The 18,082-nt window shown below is 44.0% G+C and overlaps 1 protein-coding gene across 3 annotated transcripts in view; it reads right to left on the bottom strand.

Moving 5' to 3' along the window:
- The window catches only part of VSTM2A (V-set and transmembrane domain containing 2A), a 43,215-nt gene extending 32,226 nt beyond the window's left edge, over positions 1 to 10,989 (bottom strand). The window contains exons 1-3 of one of the 3 annotated variants that reach the window (XM_081884450.1): positions 10,251 to 10,989; positions 7,981 to 8,132; positions 4,848 to 4,886 (exon numbers count right to left, since the gene is read on the bottom strand). In XM_081884450.1, coding sequence (XP_081740576.1) covers positions 4,848 to 4,886; positions 7,981 to 8,132; positions 10,251 to 10,326 — 267 coding nt within the window. In that variant the 5' untranslated portion in view covers positions 10,327 to 10,989. The remainder of the gene's footprint in view (positions 1 to 4,847; positions 4,887 to 7,980; positions 8,133 to 10,250) is intronic. The other 2 variants (XM_081884449.1, XM_081884448.1) reach the window with 2 other exon arrangements.
- Positions 10,990 to 18,082: the final 7,093 nt, after the last annotated feature.

Genomic DNA, 18,082 nt, shown 5'->3' with positions numbered 1-18,082 from the left:
AAAGATTATTTTGTTCAATATGTCATATATCCATTTCCAGGCATGTCTAGTTATAGCATTGATTTGGACTTCACAATCCAGAACTCTTAACTTCTGAGCCAGGGGTGAGCCAGGTGCAATGAGAGAAATTATACATATATATCATTCTGTTAACTATCACTGATTGGATAGTGACCTTTGAGAGGCATTTTGCACAATAGCTTCCCAGCAGGAGGAGCTATTATGAGCTATGACAACTCTGCATTTGAGCAAAAGGACCCTTAAATGTCCAAAACCAGTCTTAATCTCACAAAGATTATTTTGTTCAATATGTCATATATCCATTTCCAGGCATGTCTAGTTATAGCATTGATTTGGACTTCACAATCCAGAACTCTTAACTTCTGAGCCAGGGGTGAGGAAGACCTATTGGGGACTGCATGCGAATGGTGGACTGGACCACCTCACTCATCCATACAAATGCATGCCCATTCACACTATTCCATCAATGTGCTCTCTCTCACTCTTTTTCTCCCTCCCACCTCATCTCCCTCTCTCTGCTTTTCTCTTTCTCCCTTCCATCTTAGCATTTTTTAAGTCCGGAAAGGGGCCCCCATGCAACAATCAGGCTTTTCTAAAGCTTCCCTTCACACACACTGCAGCTTTTTTGAAGCCTAATTGCAGTGCAAAAACAGTGCAGAAACTGTGTGCTCCAGGCCAGGTAGGATGGTGCCATGGGATGAAAGTTCCCCACCTACTCTGGGAGGAATGTCAATGCTCAATGATATCTAGCTATGTGGAATTTGGGAAGACAAAGAACTTAACTCTCCATAAAGGCGTTGGACCAGCAAAATCTATATAGATAATAGGGCTTTATTTATAGTTTTATTTTGATAGCATAGCATTCATTCACCTCTTGCTCTTATATTCTTTCCCTCTATCCTTCTTACCCTCTAAACTCTATGCTTCTAATTAATGGCTTTTAAAATAAATCAACGTTTTTCCAGAGAGCTTCTTTCAAACATTCATTTGTCTCCTCCTTCTACTAAGCCTGCTTTTAATTAGAGGGCTAAATTGGCTCACTTAGCCTTGAAACCAGATGTTCAAGGGCCACATTCTCTTCTGGGTAGGCAAATGTGTGCAAATTTTACCTTTGCACTGTAGGCTGGCTTCTAGAAATGCTCTCACAAACCTTTCTGCCCTCCGTCCAGGTAAAGAAAAAAGAGAGGCATTGCCAGAGCTTGCACTCTTGCCGGGTGAAGCGGGACCAGCAATGGCATGTTGCCTGGGGAAAATAGGTGAAGCGTGGGGAGAATTTTGAATGTCAGATAAAGAGGCCAAGAGGAGCAAGATTGGCCCTCAAGCCTGGGGTCCAGCACACCTGCTTTATTCCACCAATATCCTTTCTTTAAAGATAGCAACTGCAACTGGTGTAGCAAGGGACAGGGATCTGATTGGAACTACGCTGCTGGGAGGGGGGTTAGTATTCCTTCTGACCATCTTCCTGACCAAAACTGTTCTCCTGAAGCTACCAAGTGTGCCACAGGCAAATGATAATTTGGGAGGTAATTTTTATTAAGAAAATGACACTGGGGGGTGGGGAGTGAGCATCACCTACCACCAGCGCCCAAGTCTTGATCTGATCCCCACAGGCTGATCTTAGGGGGTTTATTTGGGTTGGGAGGGATGACTCCATCTCACAGCTCCCTCCTCTCACATCTGGTCCTAGTTCCCATTGATAGCAGTGATAGTTAAGTTATACACAACTGCCTTCTTCCATTGATCTCTGTGGGAGCAGTAGGCCTAACCCATGGGTAGGCAAACTAAGGCCCAGGGGCCGAATCCGGCCCAATCGCCTTCTAAATCCAGCCTGAGGACAGTCCAGGAATCAGTGTGTTTTCACATGAGTAGAATGAGTGCTTTTATTTAAAATGCATCTCTGGGTTATTTGTGGGGCCTGTCTGGTGTTTTTACATGAGTAGAATATGTGCTTTTATTTAAAATGCATCTCTGGGTTATTTGTGGGGCATAGGAATTCATTATTTTTTTCAAAATACAATCCAGCCCCCCACAAAGTCTGAGGGACAGTGGACTGGCCCCCTGCTGAAAAAGTTTGCTGACCCCTGGCCTAACCAAGGTGTTCTTTCTTGGAGTTAAATCCCACAATATCCTATGGCATACCCTCCAACATTTCTTTGATGAAAATTGGGATGTCCCATTCCATAATGATAATTTTACTATTTATACCCCACACATCTTACTGGGTTGCCACAGCCAGTCTGGGCTACTTCCAACATATATAAAACCATCCCTATACAGGATTGCCTTCAGATGGCTCAGGGGTCAGACAACTCCATACCCTCCAACATTTATCCAATGAAAATAGGGACATTCTAAGGATAAGTGGGACATTCCAGGATTAAATCAGAAACCTTTTCTAAATCAGGCATTTCTAAATCAGGGACGTCCCTGGAAAATAGGGACACTTGGAGGGTCTGGTATGGGACTTACACTCAGGCCAGCCTGCCTAGAACTGCAGTCTTAGTTACAACTAACTTTACCAGACTGGTCCAAAAGCTCAATCAATGTTTAATGCAGGATCTAATTTCCAGTGTGCCAGAGGAGTCGCCTGCCCTTCAACAGCACTACACAGTTGTCTGTTCATCATCTGTCATTGGACCAAGTTGGTGGAATATGGGATCAGAACAGCTACTGAATTTCCCTTGCCTAAAGTGACATTTTGTCCTTTTGGTCAGGAGAACTCAGGATGAGTATGCAAAGAATTTTAAGGATGTGAAAGGAGCTTTGAGTGCATTATTTTTCCTGGGGTGAGGGGTAGGGATATTGCACATCTCCAATATCCCCATCCTTAAACATTTTGTTTCTGGTTTTAATTGCTTTAATTGCTGCTGTGAGTCATACTGAAAGCAAACAAGTAGTATAGATGTTAAAAGCTAATGTGACTAAGCAAAAAACACCCCCCAAATAAAGCTGGGCCAAAAGTTCTTAGTGGAGAATGTGGGGCTGGAAGGAGGGTTGGAAGGTCAGTAGACAAGAGGAAACCCCCCCTCCTCTGGCTCACCTTTTTTTGTAGTGCCAACAGTTCCATGTTTACACTCTCTTTCTAAGAACACTTACAATCATATAACATCATCCTGTGGGGTTGGGGAAGGATGACGGTGACTGGCAGGCACTGAGAGGAATGTTGCCACTGGTGGAAAGGCCCAATTTTTGATCTCCTCATCTTAATCACTATTTTCCCGTTTTCCCACCCAAGAAGACTGCAGCAAATTTTGGGGGGAGAGGCATTTCAACTCAGTGCTACAGAAACTTGCAGGCATGAGATTGTCCAAAGCGTGGGGGATAGGGATGTCAGGGTTAATAAAAAGCTTGGCAATCTGGAGTCTACTGGGTTTTAAAGGTTTTGGTGGGTCTCAAGTTCTGTATGCTTCAATTAATACAAGAACATCTGGAATCTACTCTCTCCCTCCATTATTAAGGTTTTTTGTGTGTGTTTCCCGCATAGTTCCATGGCATTGTAGCACTTTGAAAATCACTTTCCTATATTTATTCAATTGCATTTCAGCTAAGTAATAAAATAATATTGAGGGAAAGAAAGAAAATCTAGGTCCTACATGTTCCTCAGTTCTTGGTAATAATGATTAAAGAAATACAGAGTATTCTGAAGGGCTTGTTTTTTGTCATGCTGGGCAAAAATTCCATTAAGGTTATTGAAAGTATGATGTGTGGTTCCAAAAACAAAAAAGGCTGTTTTCTGTAGCAATTTTCTTTTAAAGTACCCATATTCATTTTTTAAACACACACACACACAAGGATTTTTCTTCTTCGCTGTGTCTATGCTTGGAGGGGGTTGGGGACAATAGGATCTATCACATGACCAGATTTAAAGGCACACTACTTTTATCTTTTCTTACTAGTTCATATGCTGTAAGGGTTCTAGATCTGCACATTGTCAAACTGAACTTTTGACCCCATTTTGGAACCTGTGTGAAAGCAAAGAATTCCTTATGGGACAGAAGAGGTAAATAAAATAAAAATAGGCACCTATGTGCTCACTGCATTCTCCCTGATATGCCCTTGTAAACTTGGAGATGGTCTGAGAAGTGGAGAAGTCTCAACCTGAAGCAGTAAGCATGGAAGCCCATGCAGAAGCCTCTATATCCCAACACACTGCTAGTGATGTCCCCAGGTATATGGCCAGGAGGGTCTACTGAATTCTGGGGGCATCCACAGCTGCCCTAGGTATTACTTGCAGGTCTCCAGCATGTAATAGGATCAATAATATCCCCTGTGCATGTCTGGCAGGACCCTGAATGGAGGGCATCTTCATTTGCCTGGACTCTCCACAAAACCTCCAGCTCTGGTAGAGGCAAGGGCCACCCACAATTTGACTAACAACACCCATTAATGTTTTCTGTATACAGGAGCATACATTCTCTATCCTTTTTTTCCCCCTATCCTAGTCTCCGTTCCCAAAGGGAGCCTTGGATGGCTAACAACATAAAATATAATGAAAACCCAATGTCCAACAATTAGAACGGCAGTTTTTACAAAGCTACAGGGCCTCAAAGTAACCTAGCCCCTTCTAAAGACCTGAACAAATTAAAAGGTTCTTTAAATTCTGCCTCAGCAGGGCCAGGGAAGTGAACCAGCTCATCTGCGCAAAAGAGTGCCAAAGGCTTTGATAATGCCCATGCCCCAAAAGGCACGGGGAAAGCTGCAGAAAATAAATCCCATTCACTAGTCCAGGACTCATGCATTTTTGGATGGTGGCTAATGAAAGACAGCACAGTAAATGGAAAGTAGTTGAATATCTAGCAACAATCTATATTTTGTAATCCACTTACGCTTATCTTTGTTCCATCGTTGTCCAAATCTCTCTCCACCTGTGGGGGAATGGATAACTGTTTTTGCATACTACAGGTGAGGAACCTCCAGCATTAAAGGTTAAATCACTTTTTCCCTTCCTTTCCTTGCATGGGGTTTCCCACAGTCTCTGCCTGGACCCACTCTAATTTCTGTCCAGCTTGGTAATAAGCTATCACAACCAGAGCTCAAGCATAGTTTGGTTCGGGAGGGTTTACTGGTGGGAGACAAATGTTCACTCAAAGGCAGTTGAATTGGCTACACAGCTGTGAGATAGATCATATCAACAAAAAAAGGCAAGTACTTAGTAGTTTCCCAATGAACTCATTGAAGGAGCGTCCCTAATTGTACTGTGATTGAACATGGCTTAAAATGTGTCTACCGTACCTCCTTCAGTTTCTTTGGCCTATGTGCCACAAAAAGTGGTGGTAGCCATTGACTTAAGGGGAGTTAAGCCAAAGGAATGGACTAACAGGTGTTAATGCTAATAGTCAAGTGGAACCTCCATGTTCAGAGGCCATGTACTGCTAAATATCAGGTCGTGATGACAAAGAATAAGGAAGGTTTTGCCTTTATGCTTTTGAACTTCCCTGATGCCTCTGGTTTGTCATTGTTGGAATCAGGATGGCCTGATTCCATGATGCCTGCTGCAGTTCATAATTAATTGATTCAGGATGTAAATTTGCTGAACTCGTACAACACTAATGCATTAGAAACTGGATGCCATGTCCCTAAATTCTTCTGCAACCCAGAATGCCAAAGCAATTCTGCATCTGAATAGAAAATGCTTTGTTATAAACATCCAAGGCCTCATCACTAATGGCTGTTTAGTTAGAAGTAAGCAACTGTCTGTAAAAGGTGGTTCCGTAAGGTTCCAGAATATGTAGGCAAGCTTTCAGAAGGTCTGAAGGCTCCGGAGCAAGGGAGCTAAACCACCCCAGAGTTTTTCAGACCAAGCATATGGAAACTCCACATCCTGAAGGACCTGTACTTTCTGTCAATCCCATACTTGAGTACATTCAGTTAGCCTTCCTTCGCCAGCCTTTGATATATTTTTAGATCATAGCAAGGCCAAAAAGGTTACTTCCAAAAGCCTCAGTATTTAATGCAAATTAGATGCTTTGATTGCTAGAACTCTCACAAAAACAAAGAATGTGGCACAATATTTCATATGAAACGGACAATTTCCCTCTCCTCTGAACATTTCTGCCCAAAGGCTCTGTTTTCAATGCAAATAAGATGCCTGGTTGCATTTTCATCAGATTTTAAATTATTAATTCCATTATATAATTTAACCAGTTGAGAAACATGATGGGCAGATAGTAAAATGAATAAATAAAAAGAGAGGCGGGTCTCTGCCACTGCTCAAGTCTTCCTTGACTACCCACCAGACTGTCTAGCCCAGGCGTCCTCAACCTCGACTCTCCAGATGTTTTTGGCCTACAACTCCCATGATCCCTAGCTCACAGGACCAGTGGTCAGGGATGGATGGGAACTGTAGTCTCCAAACATCTGGAGGGCCGAGGTTGAGGAAGCCTGATCTAGCCTCTGAAGAAGGCTCTCCCAATAGAATGAGAGCCTTGAGAGATCAGAGCAGCAGCCATAGCAGAAATGAAAATCCTACTTGCATAGGTAAAAGCTCCACACCGGGGGGTGTTGGGGTGAGAGAGGGAGGGGGGGGGAACATTGCATGAGGAAGCAGATGTCTGTGTTTGAGGGATGTAAATTTGGGCAGGAGGAACAGTGATCAGAACAGTGACTAAAATATCCCTGAATATATGAGTTCATGTCATAGATCAGCTGCCACAGAGAATTATCTGTCATCCTGTAAGGCAATTAAGATAATTATCTAATTCTCGGCACACTGGAAGCGGCTAAGTTAAGCTGATCACATGTTTGAAATCATTGAAATTGTGGGAACAGCTCACTGGGAAGGAGAAAATAGGCTCATGTTTATGGATTAACCAGGGAACTTGTGAGATGCAGAGTTCATTTGGGGTACACAGCAATCACCAATCTAAAATGGGCATGATACCTGAACAGGCTATGTGTGGATTTTTGATGTTTGGGTTTCCCCATTTCTTGATCTGTTTCAGTCTGAGGACCATGGGGTAAGACTGAACTTGCCCATAGCTTGTGAGTTTTCTGATGACTAATTGCTGTTGAAATACTACTTAAATAAATGGATTCTTCCTTGGAGAACACTCACATGCTCAGCCTGCCACCTATAGGCAAAATGGTGTTCCTTCCTGTCACATTTAGCCACTGTGCTATATAGTTTGGATGGAGGATGATCTCTTCACATTTGGCTGTATTTAATGCCTATCATTGCAGGCAGTCTCGGAAGAGTGAGGTGCCATATTAACAGGTTTATATGTTTGCTTGCCTTCCACAGAAAATTAGTATGAATTCTAAAGCAGTCTGGATACTTCAAATGAATTCTTCAAATAAAAACTTTTGGGGGAGGAGACAGGCGGGAAGGAAATGGAAGGATAGAGATGAGGCAGATTTCCCCCACTGCCTCAGGAATGAAAACAAGCATCATCTGAAGCCAGTGAGATTGTTTCTTGCCAAATAGGAAATAAGGAAGAATTGCTACAACTGAGTCAAAGGAGGCCTGTTTGATTTCTAGAAATCCTGTCTACAATAGGTTCCCGCAGTGTGTTAGTAAGTATCTCCGCTCCATGTGTTTATCAGTCTGAAACAATGGAGGAGGCAATGAAAATCCCCGAAGGGATAGAATGATAGCAAGCAGAATTATTATTGGGGGGGGGGGGGAGTCTTTGCAACAGCCTGGGTTGCAAATTCAATCCATTGCTATGATATCTATACTGTGCCTTGTCACCGATGAGAAAAAAAAGAGAAAAGGAAAAGAAAGAATGCATTATCCATGCATATGAATTTATCAACTACCAAAAACCAACTGGAAGGGTTCAAGGTTTTATCCCCTAGTGGTGGCTATTTCCCAATGGATTTCCACTGTTGTAAGATATATTAAGCCTTGGGGGCAAGACTTTCCTTGTCCCCCTGGTCCCCATTTTTTCTCTGCTTTTGGGGAGTGGCTGACTTGCATAGGATTTCAGGGGCAGCAAATTGATACCTGAGTGCCCTCACCTCTGTTCCAGGGTCTTGGTCCTCAGCTGCCCGTAGAAACCACCACTGGATTTCCAGGTACACTGAGGCAGAGCCACTCTGGAATGCACAAGACATCTCCACATTCTGCCCCTCAGTGGTTGTGACATTTTGAGGGAATTCAGTAAATTTGGCTGCAAAAGAAAAGCATATCTTATTGGGATTCCTCTCCCTCAATTTTCCACCGCCTCTCTTTCCTTTTTTCCTCCCCCACCCCCTCTTAAATTTATCTGCCTTCACTTGCAATCTGATGCCTGCTTACGTGGGAGTAAATTCCATTTAATGCACCAGGGCTTATTTACAAGTAAATATGCATAGGCTTAGGCAGGTGCTTTCTAAGCCAAGTCTGAGTTCAGTGGAGCTTACTCACAAGTAAGTATGCACAGGACTGCAGCCCTGTCTCCCTCTCCCTGCCCCTCCTTTTTTCTGAGTCTAATTCTCATTCCTCTTTGCATCCCCATGTTTTTTCTTTTTTCTCAGACCCTTTCCTCCCCCTCCACCCCTTTATCCCTTACAAACATGTATAAATTGTTTAGTAAGCCTATTTTGCTAATGGACAAATTGAACACCCTTACCAGCATCTCACTGGAGTTTGCAAAGTTGCAAATAATTACATGCAAATATTCTTAGGAAGGCAGTATTTCAGCATTCTAGCTTAGGGATCCAGGGCAGAACCATTTGGAAAATCAGCTCAGATGATTTATTGTATTTTTATGGATGACATTATACCATATTAATTATTAAACATATTGTAGACTACTCGAATGGGGTCCTGTTTGTTGCATTATGTCTTAATATTTTGAAGAAGTAGCTTGTCATGTGATTATTTATTCTCAATTTCATTTTCTTGTTTTGCTTGCAGTGTCAAGCCAAGAAAAGACTTGATCATGTTTAAGTTTAGGAGATTCACAAACAAGAAATACTTTGCCTCTGGCACTTCAGTATGGCTACCCTTTCCAGTTCCATATAGTAGAAGACATGCGTGTTGACAGTCCATTTCAGGATGCCAGCATATATCTTAGTAGAAGTCATAATCATCACAACCTTCTTGATCCACTTTCTACTCATATATGGGGCTTTAAGAATGTGATCCATTCAATCAGCTGTGTGAAACCCTCACTGACAGGATAGACAAAATAATAATAATAGAAATAACAATAATAACTAACAAGAAACACTTTCAGTTTTCAGAAAGAGTAGAATTTATCAGTTTTCCCACTTCTTTCAATTCTATGACGTTACAGGTTGATAGGGGGTAGACTGAAAAGACTGCAAAAATAACCCATGCATATGTGCTAGGTTACGCCCCGGGACTCATAGCAGTGCTATATGAGAAAAAAGCTGCCTTTACTTTTTAAGTACTTAAATTCCAAGTAGGCATACGTGAAAATACACCAGCACCACCAGTCTCCATGTGTGTTTTCTACAGCGTCTCCTTCCGCTCCCCAACCAGCACTGTGTCGCTGCTAGTGATATCTATTCACCTCATCAGCAGGGAAAGAGATCATATTTCTGCATTCTCAGTCTGTTTCCCCACCACCACCTCAGCCAGCCCTCTCTCCAGAGTTAAAACAAACAAAGCCGCGAAGAACTGCACGGTTGTGGGTGCAGCATTCGGCATGGATACGATCTATCCATGGTGCTGAAATGATCACTGCAGCCCTCAAAGTCTCCAGCAACTCGAAGGCTTCTGCAGAGCAGGGACTACTTGGAATGCAAGAGGCGCCTTTGACAGAGTGATGGGGGGTGTGCTTTGTAGAAACACATACTTGCAGACGAAAAGCAAGGTTTAAGAATACGGACCTCAGGGCTCCTGAAAAAATTGGGGAGGGGGGGGGGACAACCCTATGAAAACACTGCACTATTCAAAGCAGACAAGCACATCCCTTTTTCGCAGGCGCTGTGTCTGTATGAATCTTGAAAACAAGAGTTGGAAGATACACAGTGGCATGCTATTTCCCCCCCCACCCCACCCCCGCTCACGCACAAACATTGCATCTACTCAGCCGGGCTATGTTATGCTCATGTTGGTAGGAGATCGGTTTCATATTCACTTCGGGTGAACTTTTTTTCCCCTCCAGTGGGGCGAGAATAAGGCTAAGGCAAAAAGGTAGCACGACGTTTCCATTCCACATGGTTTGCCCCCTCCACAAAGATCGCCCTGTCCTGCCCACCACAGACCCTCCGGCTGCAATTTTGGCCAAACACACACACACACACACACACACACACACAAACAAGGCAGCTCTTACCTTGGGAAGAAAGTCCTTGCTGAATGTATAATACCGACAAGGAAAGGAATCCAACAAAAGCCCAAAAGATCCCCATTATTCCAGAGCGAGAGGGAGGGGGGGTCACATCGGGGTAATGCCAAGAAGACGCCGGTTCCCGCAAGGCAAGGCTGGGCAAAGGGTTTTTACAAGGCTATCGGGCGCTGGAGCCCCAGCTGCACCGCTGCCAGCATTCTCCTGGCAAGGCGGGGGGGGGGGGGAGACAAGATCGGCTTCCGACGGAGAAGGAGAGGCTGGGGGTTCTCGGGTGTATGGAGTCCGGATCTAGCCCTCCCCGTGGTTGGAGAGCGGATGCTTCCCGGGCGTCTTCCTTCTTTGCTACCTGGCAGCTCCGTCAGCCCCTGCTGCTCAGGACTGCGTGTTGAGCGCCCTCCCTAAACATTCAGCCTGCTTGAAAAGTAGGGAGGGAGAAAGGAGCTTAACTGCGCTTCCAGCACTTCAACTCGCCCCCCCTCCTCCCGTTCTCCTCTTCCTGGGAAAGGCTGCGTTTAACGGTGGCTCCTCGGTGGCTTCCCTCGCCCGCTGTCCATGGTGCTGAAAGACGCACGAGAGGGAAGCGACTAATGGAGATGATCACGGAGGGCAGCAGCTTTCATTGAGCTGATGGGGGGAATCTTCCGCCTCCCACCTCAGACTGAGAGGTCAATGCGGTGGTTTCGTAGACGATGGTCTCTCTCTCGCTCTCGCTCTCGCTCTCTCTCTCTCTCTCACACACACACACACTCCCACCCCGACATCTCTCTCAGGCACACATACACACAGAAGGGGAAATATTTAAGAATGAGCGAAGCTTATTCCCTCTCCCCGTTTGGTGTTGTGAATCTGTAAGCCTCAGATTTTTGAAAGGTTTGCTGTATATGCAATGTTTGTTACATGGGTTCCTCATAGTCGCTTCCCACTGTAGACCAGACACCTGAATTCCAGAATATATGCTTTAGAGTAGGCACACACACACACACACACACACAGTTTTATGTGCACAACAGCTAAGGTTAGAATCCAGTAATCTCTACATAGATGCCAAAGTTTAATTGGTAGGTAGAACTCAGCAGATCTCATCCCTGGACACTGTTTCTAGACCAATGCTGTATCCTAAAATTTAAGGTAAGGATAAAGAGAACATCTGAGAATGTTCCCAGTGTCTCCCTTCACCTTTAAACAACTTCAAGCAACCTTTGAATCCAAGGTATTTCCAGGCAGACTTGAATACTAGCATCTCTTCTCAAATTTAAATCCCCACAAATATATGCACTTTGAATCAGAGGGGAGGGAAAGGGGAGACACGTTTGGACTATGCTAATTGTGGCTCAAAAATTGTGACTATGCTAATTGTGGCTCAAAAAGCTGGTTAAAGTGTGTGTTGAAGGGTAATTAGCTTCTTTCATCTGATGCTACATATTTGTATTTTTCCCAACATGGTTAAGAAAAAAATAATTTATAGTGTCTATGTGATTTACTGATTTGTAATTTGTAAGCGCAGAGGAAGCCTTAGGGACAAGTTCATGGGTGAAATTCATTACGCTGTTAAATTAAACTTCTTTTTAATTTATAAGTGTATTTTTTATCACTTAGCAATAGAAATACTGTTAAACAATAACACATACACAAGCTCTCCTTATTCCTGACCCCAGCTTAAGAAAGTTGCCATAACTAGGAACTAGCTGAGGCTCGCCCTTCAATTTAGAGGTGGTAAAATGACCATCTGCATGCATTTGAAGGGCTGCACATAGATGAAGGTTAACAATTATTTCCTCTTGCTCCAGTCAGGGATGATGGGGATTGCAGTCCATCAACATTGGTTGACCCATGATTGGCAAAGGGTAGGATAGAAACAGACACGTTCAAATGACAAGTGTAGCCAAAGTGGCCTATGAAATAGGAGCCCATGCCACCTGGACAGGAGGACAATGGTTTGGCTATGGAATCAATTCTGGCTCACGGTACTGACTTCACCTTCACTGCTTCTTTTCCAGTGCTGTGCTGAAGCGTATTTCTCAGCTCAGTAGATGAGAGTCAAAACCACCTTATGGCATGAAGCCAGTTTGGTGTAGTGGTTCAAGTACTGGATGAAGACCTGGCAGGCAAGGGTTCAAATCCCTATTAAGCCACGAAGCTCTCTGAGTTACCGTGGGCCAGTCACCCACTTTCAGCTTAACATATCCTCACAGAGTTGTTGTGAGGATAAAGGTGAGGATAAGCCTTGAGCTCCTACTGCTACAGAGGGCAGGTCTAGGATATAATGGACTAAACATATTGGAGGGCAGATTTTTGTTGAATTTGAAGAGAAATGTCTTGATGGGCAAAAGCAGTTCTGCAATAGGAGCTATAACTTAGGGAAGTGGTGGGTTTGCTCGCTTGCTGGAGGTGTTGCACAACCATGTGTATTGAAGATGCTTCTTTATGGATTTTCTGCACTGAGCAACCCGTTGAACAAATAAGAATTCTAATAACTGTAGAATTATTATTTTCAGAGTAATTGCATTAAAGCTACTGCTCTCTGTTCTTCCCACAGAGGGTAAATCTTGCCCATCACATAATCAGCATAATCACATAATCAGCATTGTGACCTATGTTTCCTTAACCATTCAGCAGCATCAGTAATAACCCATCACATATAACAACAGTGTTTGAATTATGATTGGGGGGCTGGGTGGAGGGCTTAATGAATCCACAATATCTAATATGCACACCCAATTTAGCCCTGCTCCTCATAAGCTACTCTCCTATCCTGCTTAACCTACTGGTTAAGTGTAAAAGGCTGGTGTGGAGGGAGGGGGAAGGGTTGCAATTTGAGCACTATTATAATGAGGTCAATGAGATATTGAGAACAATTTGTAGTTTTTCTACTAAGCATGCCGCGTCTTCTGATACAATAGCTTTTTTGCCTACACAGTGATAAAGCCAACTGCTGACTACAGTTTCCTATTCAGTTACCTGGTTGCAAAGCAAAGCACATTTCCAAAGCAGATGGTAGCTAGTACATGACATGTGGGGGCTGGGAGAGGACCCATGCTTTACTTGAGGCCTACACAACTTGTGACCTACTAGCCTGAACTTGGCTCACCAGTTGTTTGGTCATCCAGGGACTTGACAAACCTGCTTATGCTATCTATAGACTATAAAAAAAGAAACAAGAGGGCTGTTCAGCACTTAACAGGCCACAATGCATGGCCTTTGTTTGACTTAGTAAGTCACTCATCAAACAGACCTGGTGTTTTAGAATAGGAGCAAAGAACCTTTATGGCCCACTGGGCCAGATTTTTATATCTTCCCACTCCACAGGCCAGTTGGTCAGGTCAATTTGGCCACCTGCATGTTAAAAATCTGATGTCATAATGACATTAGGTGATTGGCAGGAAGGTGGTCCTACCCACTGGTCAAAGATAGAAAACTAGCAGGACTGCTCCCTGCAGGTCAACTGTTGCATGCGGAGTTCAGTCCTGCTTTATGCAGTTATTGGCTTCATGCACTGATTCACCACCGAGAACTAGAACATGGAGCTCAATTGAACAGGATGGAACCTGCCCATGAGCTGTTCAATTCTGCAGGGATTAGCTGTGTGTGCTAGTTTTTTGTGGGGAATTAGGATGTGCAGCCAAACCAATCAGGATTGAACACCCCTTTTCACGTCTTGCACCCACCCTTGAGTTGATAGCACCTGATTGACAAGTAGGCATGATTTTTTTTTTAATGGCCTTAAGGGACTAGCTGGAATTTCTGGTAAGCCAGGACTGGCCCACTGACTGGAGGTTCTTCACCCCTGTGTTAGAACAGTATGCAGTGGTACTGTGGCAAATTTTGACATCCTCTATATTCAGTCCCTCAAGAAGGCTGCCGTGAGGCTCCACATGCTCCCAAGCAGCAACAGTCCATAGCACAATACCTCATTTATTGTGGCCAGCTGACAGTCATAGTATGCCAGAATTTGGGTGGGGAGATCTGGGTTCACATCCCTGATCAGCCATGGGGCAAGATGGCAGTCCTTATGCTTAGTTACCAGGGGAGTTGTTGACGCCTGTTTGTCCTGAGATACAATGGAAGACTGTGTTATCGGTGGTAGAGTCAAACCGTTGGAGAGTAACAGTGCCTACCAATATAGGAGAGACATCTTTTGTAGCAGCTGGGGCAGAGGCAGGCATCCAGTTGTGCTGCTGCAGATGCAACATGGTGTTTCTTCCCTCCACACTCCTCCCAGCAGTCATTCCTCCTCTTGTCACTGCTGTGGATGCACAACCTGACTGTCTGTCTCCAGGCCTGGGATTCCTACACGGCACAGTTAATATTGGCAGCCTTCCCATCATCTGCATTCTTTGTAATGGAGAGCTGGTGTCTGAAGCCAGCTCTTTGGGGATCCTGCCATCTTCCATTCCAAGCCAGTAAGCTCCACTGAACTCAGGTTCATACCCTCTTAAAATGTGTGGAATGTGATTAGTAGTTAAGCACTCACCACTCAACCTGTAGGGCTGTGCACAGAAACTTACAACACTAGCCGGAAAATGCTGACTCAGAGCGACAGAACTATACACCAGTATACACCAGAACTATACACCAGTATCAGTTTGTTTGTTTCCTTAAATGTTTTTCCTAGAATCATAGAATTGTAGAGTTGGAAGGTGCTATGAGTATCACCTAGTCCAACCCCCTACAATTCAGCAACCCTACCCACCACGGGTGCCAACTTCAATAAAATATATATATATGGGGAGGCAGGTAAGCCCCACCCAACATCACATGATGCAGTGCACACATTATTTGAATGGCAATGCAACTTTGGGGGCTCTGACCCCCTCAAATATTTTAGGGAGCAGGCCAAAGACCCTTTGGCCCCTAGGAGTTGGTTTCTATGCTCCCCACAGCCTTACTTGGATGGACTCAAACCACCTACTTTCTGGTTAACAGCCAGATGATGATAACAACAACAACAACAACAACAATTTATTATTTATACCCTGCCCATCTGGCTGGGTTTCCCCGGCCACTCTGGGCGGCTTCCAACAAAATATTAAAATACAATAGTCGTTCAAACTTTAAAAGCTTCCCTAAACAGGGCTGCCTTCAGATGTCTTCTAAAAGTCTGGTAGTTGTTTTTCTCTTTGACATCTGGTGGGAGTGCATTCCACAGGGTGGGTGCCACTACTGAGACCCTCTGCCTGGTTCCCTGTAACTTGGCTTCTTGCAGTGAGGGAACTACCAGAAGGCCCTCGGCACTGGACCTCAGTGTCCGGGCAGAATGATGGGGGTGGAGACGCTCCTTCATGTATACTGGACCGAGGCCTTTTGGGGCTTTAAAGGTCTGCACCAACACTTTGCATTGTGCTCGGAAACATAGTGGGAGACTGGTGTTATGTGGTCTCGGCGGCCGCTCCCAGTCACCAGTCTAGCTGCCGCATTCTGGATTAGTTGTAGTTTCCGGGTCACCTTCAAAGGTAGCCCCACGTAGAGCACATTGCAGTAGTCCAAGCAAGAGATAACTAGAGCATGCACCACTCTGGCAAGACAGTCCATGGGCAGATAGGGTCTCAGCCTGCATACCAGATGGAGCTGGTAAACAGCTGCCCTGGACACAGAATTGACATGCGCCTCCATGGACATTAACAGAGCATACTGTATGCTGAAACCACAGCAAACACCAATGCACAAAACATGGGAGAGGCAGTTAATTTTCTTTTGCCAGAGTCTATACAAGACTTTCCCTAATCGTGTCACACTTCAGCTGCTTACTGAACTCCAGTGTCTGATACTGGAAAAAGTCACACTGCCCAGTTTTAGTACAACCTCCCTCACGTGGCACGTTTAGGAAATCTGATGAATGCAGCTTCCTTGTGATGCCTCAGCATGCTGGCATAATTATTCCACCGGCTTTGCTTCGTTATATTCCCTGCCATGTGTTGCTTTTCATCATCTTAAATGTTATCACCATACAGTTAGGAATATTAAACAATGAAAGATAAGTATCTTTTATTTGGTTACACAGCTTGAACTGACACACTCTAGTCTCATTTCACAGGTCTCAGATTCTAATCTATCTTTGAAAAGAGGGCTGGGGAAAGAATTCTGCAAGTGCTATTAAAGAAATAATTTCTTGGTCTAGATTGGTAAGGGTTGAAGGCCATGTTTGAAATAACCAGAAGCTTGAAGTCAAATAACTGGCTGGATGGTCCAAATCAAATGTGAAATCAGTTCCCACCTATACTGTTCAGCCAGACTTACAACTTATTCCCCCCTCAAAGAGTGATTTCAATATTCATACATCTCTGCTCTCTCAGTAGTTGGAATGTCTATGAACATTCTCTGCCATCATAGCAGCTCAGCCAATCAGAAGCTTCACATTCAAAAGTTGGATTCTTACAAACTCACAAGTCCTACCTTCCAATGCCAATTATCAGTGTTCAGCTACAAGAACAATCATTGCTGAATGCCAGATGGACTAAGAGCCTAGCCAGCAGTGATAGGAGTCCCAGGGTAGAGAAGATGGCAGAGGAATGGCTACAACAGGGCATCACAAGAGACAAAAAAGGTAGCAGGCAGCAACAGCAGCAGCAAATCAAGTCAGTCATCCCAGCTTAACATACAAGATTAGAGAGGGCATTGGGTGACAAGGCCGTTTGTGTGTACTACAAGTTAATACTGTCTCCATGGAGCAGTAGTTAGAAACCCCAAAGGGTTTTGGAGCAAGGAATTGCAGTTTCCTCCAGCCCACACCTTTTCCCCAATGCCAAAAGCTGGGGAGTTCAAAGGATGTAGTAAGTAGTATTCAATTGCCACTAGGGAACTGATGCAACAAAATCCATTCCCTGTTGATGATGATGATGATGATGATGATGATGTGTGTGTGTGTGTGTTTCTCAGGAGTCATTATGACTTGAGAGAGAGGCAGTGGCAGATGTTGAGAAAGGGCTGTAAATGGATAGGGAGAGGGGAAGAGGGAGAGACCTTTTTTATAGCAGAAAGTCAGCCTCTTTAATGCGTCCAAGGAAGATCACTCCCAAGAAAGGGAGGCAGGGCAAATGGTATACATCTAAGTACCCACTCCAAGAACTGTCATTATCAGAGGAGGATGAAGAGGTGGCAGAAATTCTGGCCAGGGTCAAGGCCCTGAGAAGGCAAAGGGCAAGAATAGGCCTTCTTCTCTCCCTGACGCCTTCATCAGACCTAACCATGTCCTACCACACTGCTCTGGTGAGGAACCAAAACATAGCAACCTGCTGCTGTAGTGCTACCCAGGGGAACTGAAACTGAAAAGAGAGAAAAAAGAGTCACAAATGGGTGATTGAAGGGCCCAGCTGATCCAGTATCCTTCTCCTTCTCTGAATCACAGAATCATAGAATTGTAGAGTTGGAAGCAACACCAAATATCATCTAGCTCAACTCCTGCAATGCAGGAATCTCAGCTAAATCATCCATGCCAGATGGCTGTCCAACCTTTGCTTAAAAGCCTCAAAGGAAGGCGAGTCCACAAGTTCCTGAGGGAGTCTGTTCCACTGTTGAACAGTTCTTGCTGTCAGAAAGTTCTTTCTTATGTTTAGTTGGAAACTCTTTCCTTTTCTTTTAAATATTTTTATTAGTTTTTTTTAACATATCATTTTCAAGACTAATTAAACATACTTTTTATATCTTATACAAATTTTTTATGACTTCCATCAATCGCATCTGAAAATTTCCCAATCTTTTCACTTAATTTACATTTCTTACTTTCACTATTACATTTAAGTCTCATAACTAATATCTCTCTTCTTTCTTTTCATTGCAATATTTCATATATTCCTCCTTACAAAACTTCTTGTGGTCCTACT

This window comes from Podarcis melisellensis (genome assembly GCF_964234715.1).
Source record: "Podarcis melisellensis genome assembly, chromosome: 13".
NCBI classification, from domain to species: Eukaryota; Metazoa; Chordata; class Lepidosauria; order Squamata; family Lacertidae; genus Podarcis; species Podarcis melisellensis.
The sequence above is the reverse complement of the archived record's forward strand: the minus strand, read 5'-3'. Positions and strand labels throughout refer to the sequence as shown.